Source organism: Sparus aurata, chromosome 1 (genome assembly GCF_900880675.1).
Source record: "Sparus aurata chromosome 1, fSpaAur1.1, whole genome shotgun sequence".
NCBI classification, from domain to species: domain Eukaryota; kingdom Metazoa; phylum Chordata; class Actinopteri; order Spariformes; family Sparidae; genus Sparus; species Sparus aurata.
In genome coordinates, this window is record NC_044187.1 from 30,272,389 (window position 1) to 30,285,138 (window position 12,750).

The following is a 12,750-nucleotide window of genomic DNA, read 5'->3' on the forward strand; positions in this document are numbered from 1 at the left end:
CGCACTGAACCGAGCGGTTGCCAAACCTGTCTTCTTCTAGTGAAGCGCAAACCTCAACAATTTAAATCCCCCCCATCAGCTTCCTTCACTCTGAACAATCAACAGACATATTTCAAACTAGATTTAACCATTTACATTTATTTATCAACAGGTACAGTATGTTACAGTAACACATTGCAAACATGCATTAAGCACCTTGCAACATTCTGAATAACACAACTGATGAAAAGGCCTTGTACAGTACATGTTAGTGATTTAATTTTTAACAAAAAAACAACTAGTAAAATCATATTTTTTTGCATTTGACAAGAATCCCGATCATCTCTTGCGAAAGATTTCTATGTGCATTTACACATGCAGCTTGCTAAAACATACATATTCAGAGCCAAGTATACAGCAGTATGTAGAGAACGTCATGAAATTTCATATTCCACTCTCATCAGGAAGGTGCATTTGTAGAGAAATATACACTTTTCTAAACTTTTCAATAACGAAGAGCTTAACAACTTGTATTCTCTTCACTGTTCAAGTGCCAAAAGTTTTTCAGTTAACAGTGGGTCAGGCTGTACATTTAAGGACCATACACATATTTTTATCCCATTAACTACATATTGTGCATATACTATATTTCCAAAGCATGCCCAATTTGTAGATTGATTCCAAACCTGCCAGAAATGTAATGTTTTTTTTTAGAATTTGCATGACATAGGCAAGGTCCTGGTACCTGGCAACATTAACTGATTGACAAAATTATAAAAGGCAATAACATGGAGTTTGAATTCTGAAATTGATTGGAGTATTATTAGAAGTAGTAATATTCAACAATAAATGCATGAAAGGTAGCACATTGCTAGAAAAAAAAAACAGTTTGTTGAAGGTCAAAAAAACATACGAAATAAGCGAAAAGTTTTTAACTTTTAACTTGACATAAGACAACAATGTTAATTATTACCTTTAAGAATCATAACAGTAAAGCATTGTGGGACATTAACCGTGACTGACAGCAACGAAGCAGATGGTTTAAGGTACCGACTTTATACCACCTCATAAGAGTGGGAAAATGATCTGTTACAGGCATGAACAGACTTTTTTTTTTTTTTTACTTTCTCTACTCCCTCTACTGGACCAGCCAGATGAGTCAGGAAAGCCATTCAGCATACACATGGTCCAGTTGTGGGGATACCTCCAATGTTAAGACACGATGAACAGAAAACAGATGGTGGGTGGGTGGGTCACAGTGTTTCCATTGAGCTGAGAGGCAAAAACAGTCAGGCTCCACGTTAAGGTTGAGAAGAGATAGGGGTAGAGCTATATGACTTGTCAACCCTCTCCCAGTCACCCGATTCAGCCCTGTGGTAGAGCTGTGGCTGACCCCCGGGGAACAGGCTATCGGAGTCAGGGTGTTGTAAAAGAAACTGGATGGTGGACTTCATGTGCTGGACAAAATGAGGTGGTTCAGCCATCGGAGACGTGGACAGGTACTGGGAATGAGAGAGATATGCCAGGGTCAAAGTCTGTATTATGTCACTGTCTGGGCTGGTGCTTTATACTTACTTTGGGAGTGTTTGAGACATATGAAAAGCAAGTGAAAAATGAAAGAAATGTCATTAGATTCACGAACAAGACTTTCTTTCTGAACCACTTAAACAAGTCATTCATGAGTTGTTACACTAGTGGCGGGTGAACACAACCAACCGGCTAACTTGTCTTCTGATCACTACAAGTAAAACAAAGCATGAAGTAGGTCACCTTTATAGGTCTACTAATTACTTCAACATTTTCTCACCTTTAAAATTGTGTCATCATCTTGTGACAACCAGAAGGCAATATCCAGATTGGGAGACCACTTGCAAGGGCCGATTTTAACCAGTCCACGACTTGAGTCATATACATCAGCCATCTGCAAGACAACAAAGCATTCATTTTAACAGCATTTGCAGTACTTTTGTCAATGTACTTAAACGTGTAATCAGAAGTTTTTTTATTAAATCGTGAAGATTTTTTTTTTTTTTTGCACCAAACAATTCTATATGTTGCAGTACCTGTCCCCCAGTGAAGGTCCTTGCAGATCGCAGCTCCTCTGCTGGTCCTTTATATGCAAATGATGAAGGGAACATGTCCCCCGTTTTAACATTTACACCTGCGCAGAAAGACACGTATATTTGCAGTCACATGCCATGAAAGCGTTGCATCACTCTCACTGTGTAGCATATTTATAACTTACCTATTCCATACACTACAGGCCTGTGATTGCCCTCAACAACAGCGTCATTAATTTCTACAAAAACAGAGAACAAAAGGGTTAATTGGAAGAATGCATGACTGGTAGAGTTTTTTTAAACAACAGTAAACAGGTCAAACAAGTAACAAAGTCACCTGTGATGCAACATGTTTCCAGATGAATATCTTCTTTCTGTTTATGGAACGCTGCTGTAAAGTGAAAAGAGTCTTCCTAAGTTACAAAGCTCAAATACAGCCAGAATAATATTACAATGAACACGAGGTAATCATTAAATACGATACCCAGAATGTTTAGGCTGAGTTTATGGGATGTTTTTGACTCATCGTTAAATCCCCCGACAAGATGGAGCTCAAGTCTGCATAACAGAAAGCAAAAGACAGGAAATAAAGAACATCTGAATTGGATGTGCACTTAATTGAACTGTGTTTGTTAGTGTTTCATACCTGCCCTCCTTACAGACGCTACTCAGTGACGTAACAGCTTTCACTAGGAGCGGGACTTCAGACCAGGTGCTGGAACCATCACAGTGGGCAAGGCAAACAGCTCCACTTCCTAATAAAATTCCATCGTGGCCGACGTTAGAAATGCCTTGAACACAGGCAGAAAAAAAGCACACAGCAGAAAATCTGACAAAAGGAATGTTACCAGTGTGTCGGAGCACGACCAAATGGCAGGTGGTGGCATCATCTGATCCAATTACGGAAACACAGTCTGGGAAAGGTGAGAAAGCATGTGTTATAGTTATGATCCATAATGGTTAACATGGAGTACTATCTTGGATGCTGTAATTGTAGAATTTCAAACCAAACTGTCCAGTCAAGTTAAAGCTCCTTATTTTATTTTTTTAATTGAGCTGAAGAAACAGACGGTGATCAGTCGTCAGGCTTAACTCACTGTCTGCTGGTGTTGTTGCAGCAAACTCTCTTTGCTGGACATACAGGAGGCACTTCGGGTCGACATCAACAAGTGGCTTGGAGCGAAATGCTCTTCCATTTTCCTGTGACAAAAGATATTAAGATGAATGAGTTATAAAATATAAAATTGATCCTAGGCTTTGTGCATTTGTCGCCTTAAAAACAAAACATTATCGGGCTATGATATTCATTAGTTTTGCACACAGATGGTATTACAGTCTGTAAACCTCCACCTTTGGGCTTCTTATCTTTATTTGTCCTATTTGACTACAGAAGGAATATAGAAGGAAAAGATAGTCTAACCCAACTGAGAATTAAAGAAAAGGACTCTCCATCTATGAAAACAATAAGCACGCCTTGTATGTCAAAAAATTATTTTTCCACAAAGACCAGTCATCGAAAGTTTCAAACATTTCCCGGCCGAAAAAAACAGCATAGACCAGCACCAAAACACAACATATGCTGGTCTTGCTGGTGACTGGTCACTATGCTGTTTTTTTCAGCAGGGAAATGTTCAAACTTTTGATGACTGGTCTTTGTGAAAATATATTTTTGATATACAAGGCGTGTATATTGTTTTCATAGACCAGCACCAAAACACAACATGCTGGTCTTGCCGTTTTTTCAGCAGGGTTGTCAATTGAGGAAGCCATAGCGTGTCTTTTATTCCCATTCCTTTCTTATCTAATAGCTGTTTTTAACATTTCATTTTAACTTACGATTAGTTTCACTACCGTGTCAAGAAAAGCATGATGGGACAGTGTGCTGTCTCATTCATGACTGATTTGCGCCTGACCCCACGTCCGGGTCAGTCATGTCCTTAAACATAACACTAATTACAATTTCACTTTAGTATTAGCTGCTACTCCGTCTTAATGTGACGTCTTACAGAGAAGCACCGTTAACTGGCGACGGCGGCGAGCTCAGCAAGATATATTTAGACACCCTCTCTGGGAACAAACCTGTAAATGTGGACATTTGTCGAACAGTTCCGCTGTCGAGTTTATGCGCCCAAGTTCTCTATTTTGAATAAACAAAGGCATTTCCTTAAGCGAGATCCACTTAAAAATCAACAGGTTACCACACTAATAAAAAGACTAGCAACTTCATGTTCTTAATATCTCATAATAAACACTCAGAGACTGCACTGGAAAACCGTTCAATTGGCTTGAACTTCCTGGAAGGATGTCTTCTTCTACCGTTACCTCGAAAACGAGGCTCACATCGCCACCAACTGTTCGAAAGCGCGACTGTGGGCCACACGTATCAAATTCACCATTAATACTTAGCGTAAATGTTTACGTAGTGTCCGCTCTATCTGAACGGAGCTACGTAGAATTACTAGATGAAGTTACGTCGCTAAAGAGGGCAGGGAAAGCTCCGCGGCCGTTCAGCGAGGTGACGCATACAACAATTGTTTACCAAAACCTTTATTTCCGCGTAATTATCGTTTACATATATTTTTGCAAGCGTTAATTTCCATTATTGCGTTATTTTGCACTTTATCAGGGCGCACGACGTAAACAAGCCGCTGTCAAACGCTAAAGCTGCCGTTACAAACACCGCGGAGAAGATAACGTTAGTGTCAGTTTGTTCGCCAGTATGAGAGGGGGCTCCTCCTATGGGGACAGGGACAGGGACAGGGACCGTGGAAGAGACAGGTAAGTTTATATATGGAGGCAACAACACACATATTTATTTACAGCGTCCAGGTTACATAATGTCTAGACAGTCAGTTTGACCCAAAGCCATGGCTGTTTTGAGACTCCAGTGCTCTCAGCAGCAGGCCACGAAAAGTACAACACGACAACAGTAAACCTCAGGCCACCTTAAGGCCTCACTGCTGTTCATTTCACAATATGTATTTAATAAAGACTGCAGACACCTGAGTAAGGACATTTACTGGACAGGACTTACAGTAACTACACATTTGAAATGTTTGCCTGATGGTGGCGCTAAGGTGAGGTCACAGGGTCACCAAAATTAGGTTTGTAAATGCAGACTGAGCAAAAAAAAAAAAAAAAGTAAATGCAGACTGAGCTGAGCATTAACTCCAGTAATAGTACAGTCACATGAAATCACTGAAATTCATCATGCTCACTGGTTGTGCAATATTTGACACATTATGTTAGTAGGTCTAGGTATATGTATGCAGTGCCACATTTCATTACATAGTAATTACACGAATAGAAAAACTTATACGAGACAGATACGTAAGAAAAATGTCTGAGTCAATAAAAAACATTCAGGCTGTGTAAGTTGTGTGGTAGAGCTGGTAGAGCTCTGTATTATAGAAGCCCACATGAAGTCCACATGAGCAACCTTGTGGGCTTTGGCCACTTGCCAATATGGACATAGTGAGAATAATCATTCTGAAATTACAATAAAAAGTAGAATAAAAAATATAAAAGGTCTGGGCATGTTAGCCATAAATATATTGGACACAGACAAACCCAAAAGACGGATAGAAATGATCATCACATAACCCTTTTTAGTGAGGGTTAGAAAGTTGTCAAAGATGCTGGTATGTGTTCAGTTACCTTTTCTCTACCAGCTCTGTGTACAGTTAAGATAATTACCTTGTAAGGTATCAAGACATATTGTTTTTTTGTACTAGTATTGTGTCATGATTAAAATTCTAGTATCGTGACAGCCTAGTATCTGCAATGTTGCCACAACAACTGTTGATAGTCATTATCATGATGTAAGCAAACATGTCCAAAGTACAGTACAGCTCTGCCTTGCTGATTCCCCAGTGCTCTTTATCGCTTGACCTTTATCTCTCAGGCCACGGTTTGGGGCCATGAGCGGTCGCAGTGGGCCCCCACCGATGAAGTTTGGGAATCCAGGCGAGCGTCTGCGCAAGAAGAGGTGGAACCTAGACGATCTCCCAAAATTTGAGAAGAACTTCTACACTGAACACCCTGAAATCCAACGCATGAGCCAGGTAATTCTTTATTCTCTTACGCTCACATACAATAAGTGGTCTCTTTCGGAATCACTCAATAAGCCACTCTTTCGGTGGCCTTCATAAGCTCTGTTAACAAAACACTGGTACATGATAAAGTACAGTCACACCTTGTAATCATGTTTCTTTTTAAAGTTAGAGTAATTTCAGCAGAAGGAATGAAAGAAAAAAAACATTCACCTTGTCCTAATGGTTGTTTTCTCCCCCCCCCTTGGCTGTTATGTCCAGTATGAAATGGAAGAGTATCGCAGGAAGAAGGAGATCACCATCAGAGGCTCTGGCTGTTCAAAAGCGATCGCTGCTTTTCACCAGGCGCAGTTTCCTCGTTAGTAAATCATACATTACTCAAACTGAAGTAACTGCCCATATGGTCTCTGGGAAATATTAGCAAACTTAATTGGACATTAATTTGAAAAAGTTGATTTAAAACATACCTGATGTGTTTTACAAGAAATAGTGGTACCAAAAGGAATTTATTAGGGTTTTGATGTTCTGATGAAAAGACAGAAAGCAATATAAGTGTCTCATTGTCTCCCTGTGTCTTCTTGCAGAGTATGTAATTGATGTGCTGATGCACCAGAACTTCAAGGAGCCGACGGCGATCCAGTCTCAGGGCTTCCCTGTGGCCTTGAGCGGCAGGGACATGGTGGGGATCGCGCAGACCGGCTCTGGAAAGACACTGGCTGTAAGGCTGCCTGGCCATCATCCTGCACGATGATGATGACAACACTTAACTTTTAATTTGAAAAAGTTATTAAAAGCAAATCTGATTTACGTAGCAGATTTCACAATAGATAAATAAATAGCAGATTTTGTCAATAGATAAAAAATAAAAGTACATTATATAAGATTCAATTTTATAACACAAGGTTATACAATGAAATGTAGTATTTAGTTCCTTTATGCTACTTCTAAAAACAGAAATTATATGAATGGATTAAAAAAAATGCTCTTTTACATTCGCTTGAGAAATAAGAATATAAATACGTAAACCAAAAAAGAAATACAACATGAAGCGTGCAACATGGTGAAAGCATCACAACTGAAGGACAATTTTAAGATAATTTAAGAGAGTCTAAATCATGTGTGTTTAGAAGACAAAACATTTCCTGTGGCATGACAGTAAGATGTGTTTTTGTTGTGTTGTGTGCGTTTGCTCCCTGCAGTACCTTCTTCCTGCTATTGTACACATCAACCACCAGCCCTATCTGGAGAGAGGGGATGGTCCTATTGTGAGTATAAATTCTATATGTGTTATTATCTTTGATATGTGTTTGATCTAAGTCCCCGGTGTGGGCTTGCAATCGGTCAGAAAACCTTCCTCATCCCTCTTCCTCGTCTCTTCATAGTGTCTGGTGCTTGCCCCGACCCGAGAGCTGGCTCAGCAGGTCCAACAGGTTGCTTATGACTATGGCAAGTCTTCCCGTATCAAAAGCACTTGTGTCTATGGTGGTGCACCCAAAGGACCACAGATTCGAGACCTTGAGAGAGGTGGGTATGGTTAAAAGACAGCACATGCAACGGACTACTCAAAAAAGTCAACATTCAAAACCTTTATATCAGAAATCTTCTTTACTTCATACCTGTTCAGCCTGAGCATCTAAAAAGCATCTCTTTTTGTGGCTTTAGGTGTTGAGATCTGTATCGCCACACCTGGTCGCCTCATTGACTTCTTGGAGTCTGGGAAAACAAACCTGCGGCGCTGCACCTACCTGGTGCTGGATGAGGCTGACCGCATGCTGGACATGGGCTTTGAGCCACAGATTCGCAAGATAGTTGAACAAATCAGGGTAGGACAAAGGCCCAGTTAGCATGACCACTAGTTTTAAAACGATTACCTTGGCTTATTAATGTATTCAAGTATTTTTCAGTGAAACCATTTGCAAGCTTTCTCTCTCGTTGTCTCTGTCAGCCTGACAGACAGACCCTGATGTGGAGTGCAACCTGGCCGAAGGAGGTCCGACAGCTCGCTGAGGACTTCCTGAAGGACTACATCCAGATTAATATAGGCGCTCTGGAGCTTAGTGCCAACCACAACATCTTGCAGATTGTCGATGTCTGCATGGAGACTGAAAAGGACAACAAGTAAGGAGAGCCAGTGGGAACATATTTGACCTAAAATGACATTATGTCATGATTATCTCATTACCTGCCGTAATAGTGTTACAGAATGTGAGCGCATCCTTTCACACAGTTGAAACTGAGATCAGTGCTGCGGATGTGCTATAATTGTCTCTCCGTGTCTGAAGACTTTTTCAGCTGATGGAGGAGATAATGGCTGAAAAAGAGAACAAAACCATCATCTTTGTGGAGACAAAGAAGCGCTGTGATGATCTCACCAGGAGGATGCGGCGTGATGGGTGAAAATGACACAACATGATTTTATTAATTCTAGAATGGATTATGCAAATATTTGATGGGCAGAAGCTATTCAGTGTGTCTAATCCTGCCGTATCATTGTGGTTTTGTGTTGTAGGTGGCCAGCCATGTGTATCCATGGAGACAAAAGCCAGCCAGAAAGAGACTGGGTACTCACAGGTAAGAAGACTTGTAATGTAGTGCAACTTTCCTGCCTGATCTTTTTCTTTTCTTTTTTTTCTTTTCTTGTTTTTGTTGCCTAAACTGGTTTTCTGCTGAGGAACAGTTCAGATCAGGAAATAAAAACTTCCTCCAAAGACAGCTGATTACTGTGTGTAGTTACTGAATATTTCATCCTGCTCTTTTCTTTGTCTGTGTCTGCTTATATTCCTACTAATATTTTGTTTGATCCCACAGAATTTCGGAGTGGTAAAGCTCCTATTCTGATCGCTACCGATGTGGCCTCTCGTGGTCTGGGTATGTGTGCTCACAAATATAGTTCATACAGCATCTTTTTTCACATGATTGTTACTTTCTGCATTTTCCTGTGAGTTATATATTTTCTGCAAATTATATTAAGCGCACTTCATATGAGTTACACAAGTTGAGAGTCACCACAGTTACACTGATGTGAAGAGTACAACTACACCTTTTTGTTAGGGGCTTCTGTTCGTAAAGTTAGGTAATAGGTAAGTATACTACAGATGAGACCATCTGGTGAGGTCTGGTAAAATAAGTGGGTTAAAAAATACAATTCTAGGATAACACTTAGTGTAGAGTTGTCCTCCCTTTTCAGGTTGACGTTATGACAATGTGTTACTTTTATATAGTAGGTATCACATAAGCTGTTTTCCATAATATACAGCTGGTAGAGAATGTAGTATAGCTGTCAGGTAGAAGTGTGAAAATAATAAAGACAGTTTAACCTCTAATCTTTAATGTACATCATAAGATATATGCACCTTGCCATTATACCATGACAGTTAAATAAACAGTTGAGTCCACTGTGGGGCTTCAGGCGCTCTGCTCTACTGGGTTTATAGTCTGTTTCTTGTTACTGCAGTTAAAAAGCTTCCTTCAACCGGGGCTCTTTGGCACGCTGCTGCCTGAAAGGAGGGGTGTGTGGGGCAGATGCTCCTGCGCACCTTTTCTTAACTCTCCTTCATGGTGTCAGTACAAATTAAATGAAGATGCTGCTCATGTTCCTCAACATGGAAGATAATGAATTACTCTATGTCGTTGTTCCATAGATATAATTCTGCAAAATGATATACAGATGTGTTTTGCAGATGCATTGAGTGAACACTGACAGCTGAATTATCTCTAGTGCTTTGTTGGCAGGATAACTGTGAGAAGGGGGGATAAGTGAAGTGTCTATAACTTGCTAAAATTCCTATGACCGAATCCTTGTTTTTTTCCCCTCTTCTCCTCTCAGGGTTTGGCAGCACTCGGCAGCTGTAACAGTCTGCGCTGCTGTCACTGCCCCCCTACGTAAAAGTAGAAGCTCTGCTAGTTTTAGAGGGATTAAAGCTCCTCTTATCTCCTTGGGTAACTAAGATCCCCCTACCCAGTTTTGTCAGAGTTTGAAAATCCAACGAGCCTTCCTTGGGAGCAGCCTGAGGTGCCTGTATGTCTGCTCATCGGTCCGTCCCTAAAAGCAGACAGACAGGGGGGAGAGAGGCTCGTCTGGATCCAGTCCTGGCCAGGGTCTGAGGAGGGTCCTGCAATGCAGCGAGAGAGCAACAGAACCGGCCCTTGTGTGCTTGTCTCTTGAGGTTTAATGGTTCTGCTCCCGTCTGACGTTGCTGGTGTGGGATGAATCCCCCTCAGCCCCTCCCTATAAACCAGGACTGATCAGGGGGGACTGACTACCTTTGTAAAAACAACATGAAGGGGGTAAGTACCTCACCACCCCTTTCTCTTAACGCCTCCATGAGCTCACCATACATCCAGGTACTTCCATCCTGCTTATATTTTAGTAAAAACAAAATAGCAGTCCTTATCATGGCATATCGTCATTCTGTTACTCAGTAGGTTACGGTTGATAAAATGGCTTCCCTCTGTTATGATGGAGGGGGAAATTATTTATCAGCAGTGCTGTCAGAGCCCCACCTCTTTTGTAATAAGAAACAGACTCCTTGTATTCACACATTCTGACCAGTTCACATTGGTCCTCATCATGTTCGCTACAAATCAAGTGAGCTTAAAAACCTGAATTCAAATTCAGTTTGAACTGTATTTGATAGAACTGAGTTGTAATGGTGGTTAACTGAAATTAATCTTTGGATGTGTGGAATTTTACTCAAAGCAGGTAAGCTAATTATTTAGATTTCTTACTTAAAAGTATTAATTAGATATCTTTTATATATATGTATATGTATATGTATTTCAGTATATTATATTTAAACATACATATACATATTACCTATCCTCTTTAATGTACATTAAAAGCTTTGATTATATGTATATATATATAGTATTATATGTAATTTCATTTATTTAATTTTATCAGCTCTAAAAGTGTATTTAGCATGATTTAGCATTTCTTTTTACAGAATCTATTTTCCCTCTTGAGATGATGTAAAATTGATTGCTCTTTATCCAAAAGATGTGGAAGATGTCAAGTTCGTCATCAATTATGACTATCCCAGCTCCTCTGAGGATTACGTCCATCGTATTGGACGTACAGCTCGCAGTACCAACAAGGGCACCGCCTACACCTTCTTCACCCCAGGGAACTTACGACAGGCCCGAGACCTCGTCCGGGTGTTGGCTGAGGCCCGGCAGGCCATCAACCCTAAACTGCTTCAGCTCGTGGATTCAGGGCGAGGTGGAGGAGGAGGAGGTATGAAGGACTCTCACCGTTTCATACATCCTAATACATCAAAGTCAATCATACAGTAAAATAGAAAAGATGGGAAGTTTTCAGATTATAGATCTGCAGAGAGGTAGTCATTAACAGTTGCTGATTTGTTTTTTGTTACAGGTGGCAGAATGCGTTACCGTGGCAGCAACTCAAACAACCCTAACCTTATGTATCAGGAAGAGTGTGATCGCCGCATGCGCCCTGGCAGTGGTGGTGGCAGCAGCAAAGAGAGCCGTGGGGGCTACAACCGTGACAGCCGTAACAACCGTGATGGAGACCATTCCACTTCCTCCTCCTCTTCCTCCTACAGGGACAGAAGCAGGGATCGCAGGAATAGCTACAACTCGGGCTCAGATCAGTACCAGAATTACGGCAGCAGCGGGGGCTACAACTCCCGTAGCGGAGGCCAGTCTGGTGGAGGAGGAGTTCAGAATCAGCCTAGCCAGCCGCAGGGTCAGTTTGGCCAACCTCCTCCTCCGGGCCCTCCTCCATCAGGAGGACTGCAGCCCCTGATGGCTCAGCAGTTTGCGGCAACTCAGCCACCACTCATGGGCTTCATGGGGCAACCGCCTTACCCTTTTGCCTCTCCACCCCCTCCTCCTCCAGGCCCCCCACCTCCCCGAAAGTAGAAAGGTGAATCTGTGCTACTAGAGTGTTCACAGTATGTCTTTGATTTTACTCTGACTCTTGTCATCTCTAAGAGGCAGGGTTTAAAAAAGGCTTTATATATCAAGAAGGTAAGGGCTTATATTTTCTATTTGTTTTGTACTTTAATACAACCAATGTGTGGAATTTAAATGTACCCAAACAAAAGGAAAACCTAGAACGTTTACCCTAGAATTTTTCAACCTTTTAAGTTGATAAAGTTGTTCTCAATCATGTGCCATAGAGGTTTCTTGTGTATAGATGAATTGTCCAGTTTGTTGTCCCTCTCTATTTCAAAAAGAGTCATTTATCAGCTGTTTTAGGATGCATTTTGAGTGAAACCCGGCTTACACTGAGGCCTTAGTGGTACGTGGTTGAGAGAGCTGGGGAAATGATTTCTAACATATCATCACATTCCAGAATCATTTGTAGGCAGCATATTCTAAAATTTGCATTGATTTGGGGTTGCAACCACTACTTTGCTATTTTTTTGTGTGTTTAATGGACTGTTACATTAGACCTAAACACATTTTGCTGTGCATGCTTTTCCTTTATCCTGTCCTGTACTCAAAACTGTGTTTCTATTTACTTAGACCTGTTACTTCACATACTGCTTTGATAAGCAGATCAGCAATGCAGAGTAATTTTCATGTGGGTTGACTAAGTCAACTTGTTTCTTCTTTCATTTATTGTGTTGTTTTTCCAAGTTTCTTCCTAATAAATAAATGACTCAAAGCTGTGATTTCTACTATGCAAA

The 12,750-nt window shown here is 40.9% G+C and overlaps 2 protein-coding genes across 3 annotated transcripts; one reads left to right on the forward strand and one right to left on the reverse strand.

The window, feature by feature from the left end:
• Positions 1 to 118: 118 nt before the first annotated feature.
• Positions 119 to 4,374, reverse strand: ntan1 (N-terminal asparagine amidase). Its single transcript, XM_030421880.1, has 10 exons — positions 4,119 to 4,374; positions 3,137 to 3,239; positions 2,888 to 2,953; positions 2,686 to 2,794; positions 2,524 to 2,597; positions 2,377 to 2,430; positions 2,225 to 2,278; positions 2,043 to 2,140; positions 1,787 to 1,900; positions 119 to 1,481 (listed from the first exon to the last, which is right to left on the reverse strand). The coding sequence occupies exons 1-10, from the start codon at positions 4,197 to 4,199 to the stop codon at positions 1,281 to 1,283; spliced, it is 954 nt and encodes a 317-aa protein (XP_030277740.1). The 5' UTR covers positions 4,200 to 4,374; the 3' UTR covers positions 119 to 1,280.
• Positions 4,375 to 4,506: 132 nt separating this feature from the next.
• Positions 4,507 to 12,742, forward strand: LOC115584431 (probable ATP-dependent RNA helicase DDX17). 2 transcript variants are annotated; one of them, XM_030421851.1, is made up of 13 exons: positions 4,507 to 4,817; positions 5,944 to 6,103; positions 6,353 to 6,449; positions 6,676 to 6,809; positions 7,291 to 7,356; positions 7,474 to 7,615; positions 7,754 to 7,914; positions 8,037 to 8,209; positions 8,374 to 8,484; positions 8,601 to 8,662; positions 8,900 to 8,959; positions 11,091 to 11,327; positions 11,469 to 12,742. In XM_030421851.1, the coding sequence occupies exons 1-13, from the start codon at positions 4,759 to 4,761 to the stop codon at positions 11,975 to 11,977; spliced, it is 1,971 nt and encodes a 656-aa protein (XP_030277711.1). In that variant the 5' UTR covers positions 4,507 to 4,758; the 3' UTR covers positions 11,978 to 12,742. The 2 variants fall into 2 exon arrangements, with proteins under 2 accessions (XP_030277711.1, XP_030277717.1); XM_030421857.1 differs by having other exon boundaries at positions 11,091 to 11,324.
• The last annotated feature ends 8 nt before the right edge of the window (positions 12,743 to 12,750 follow it).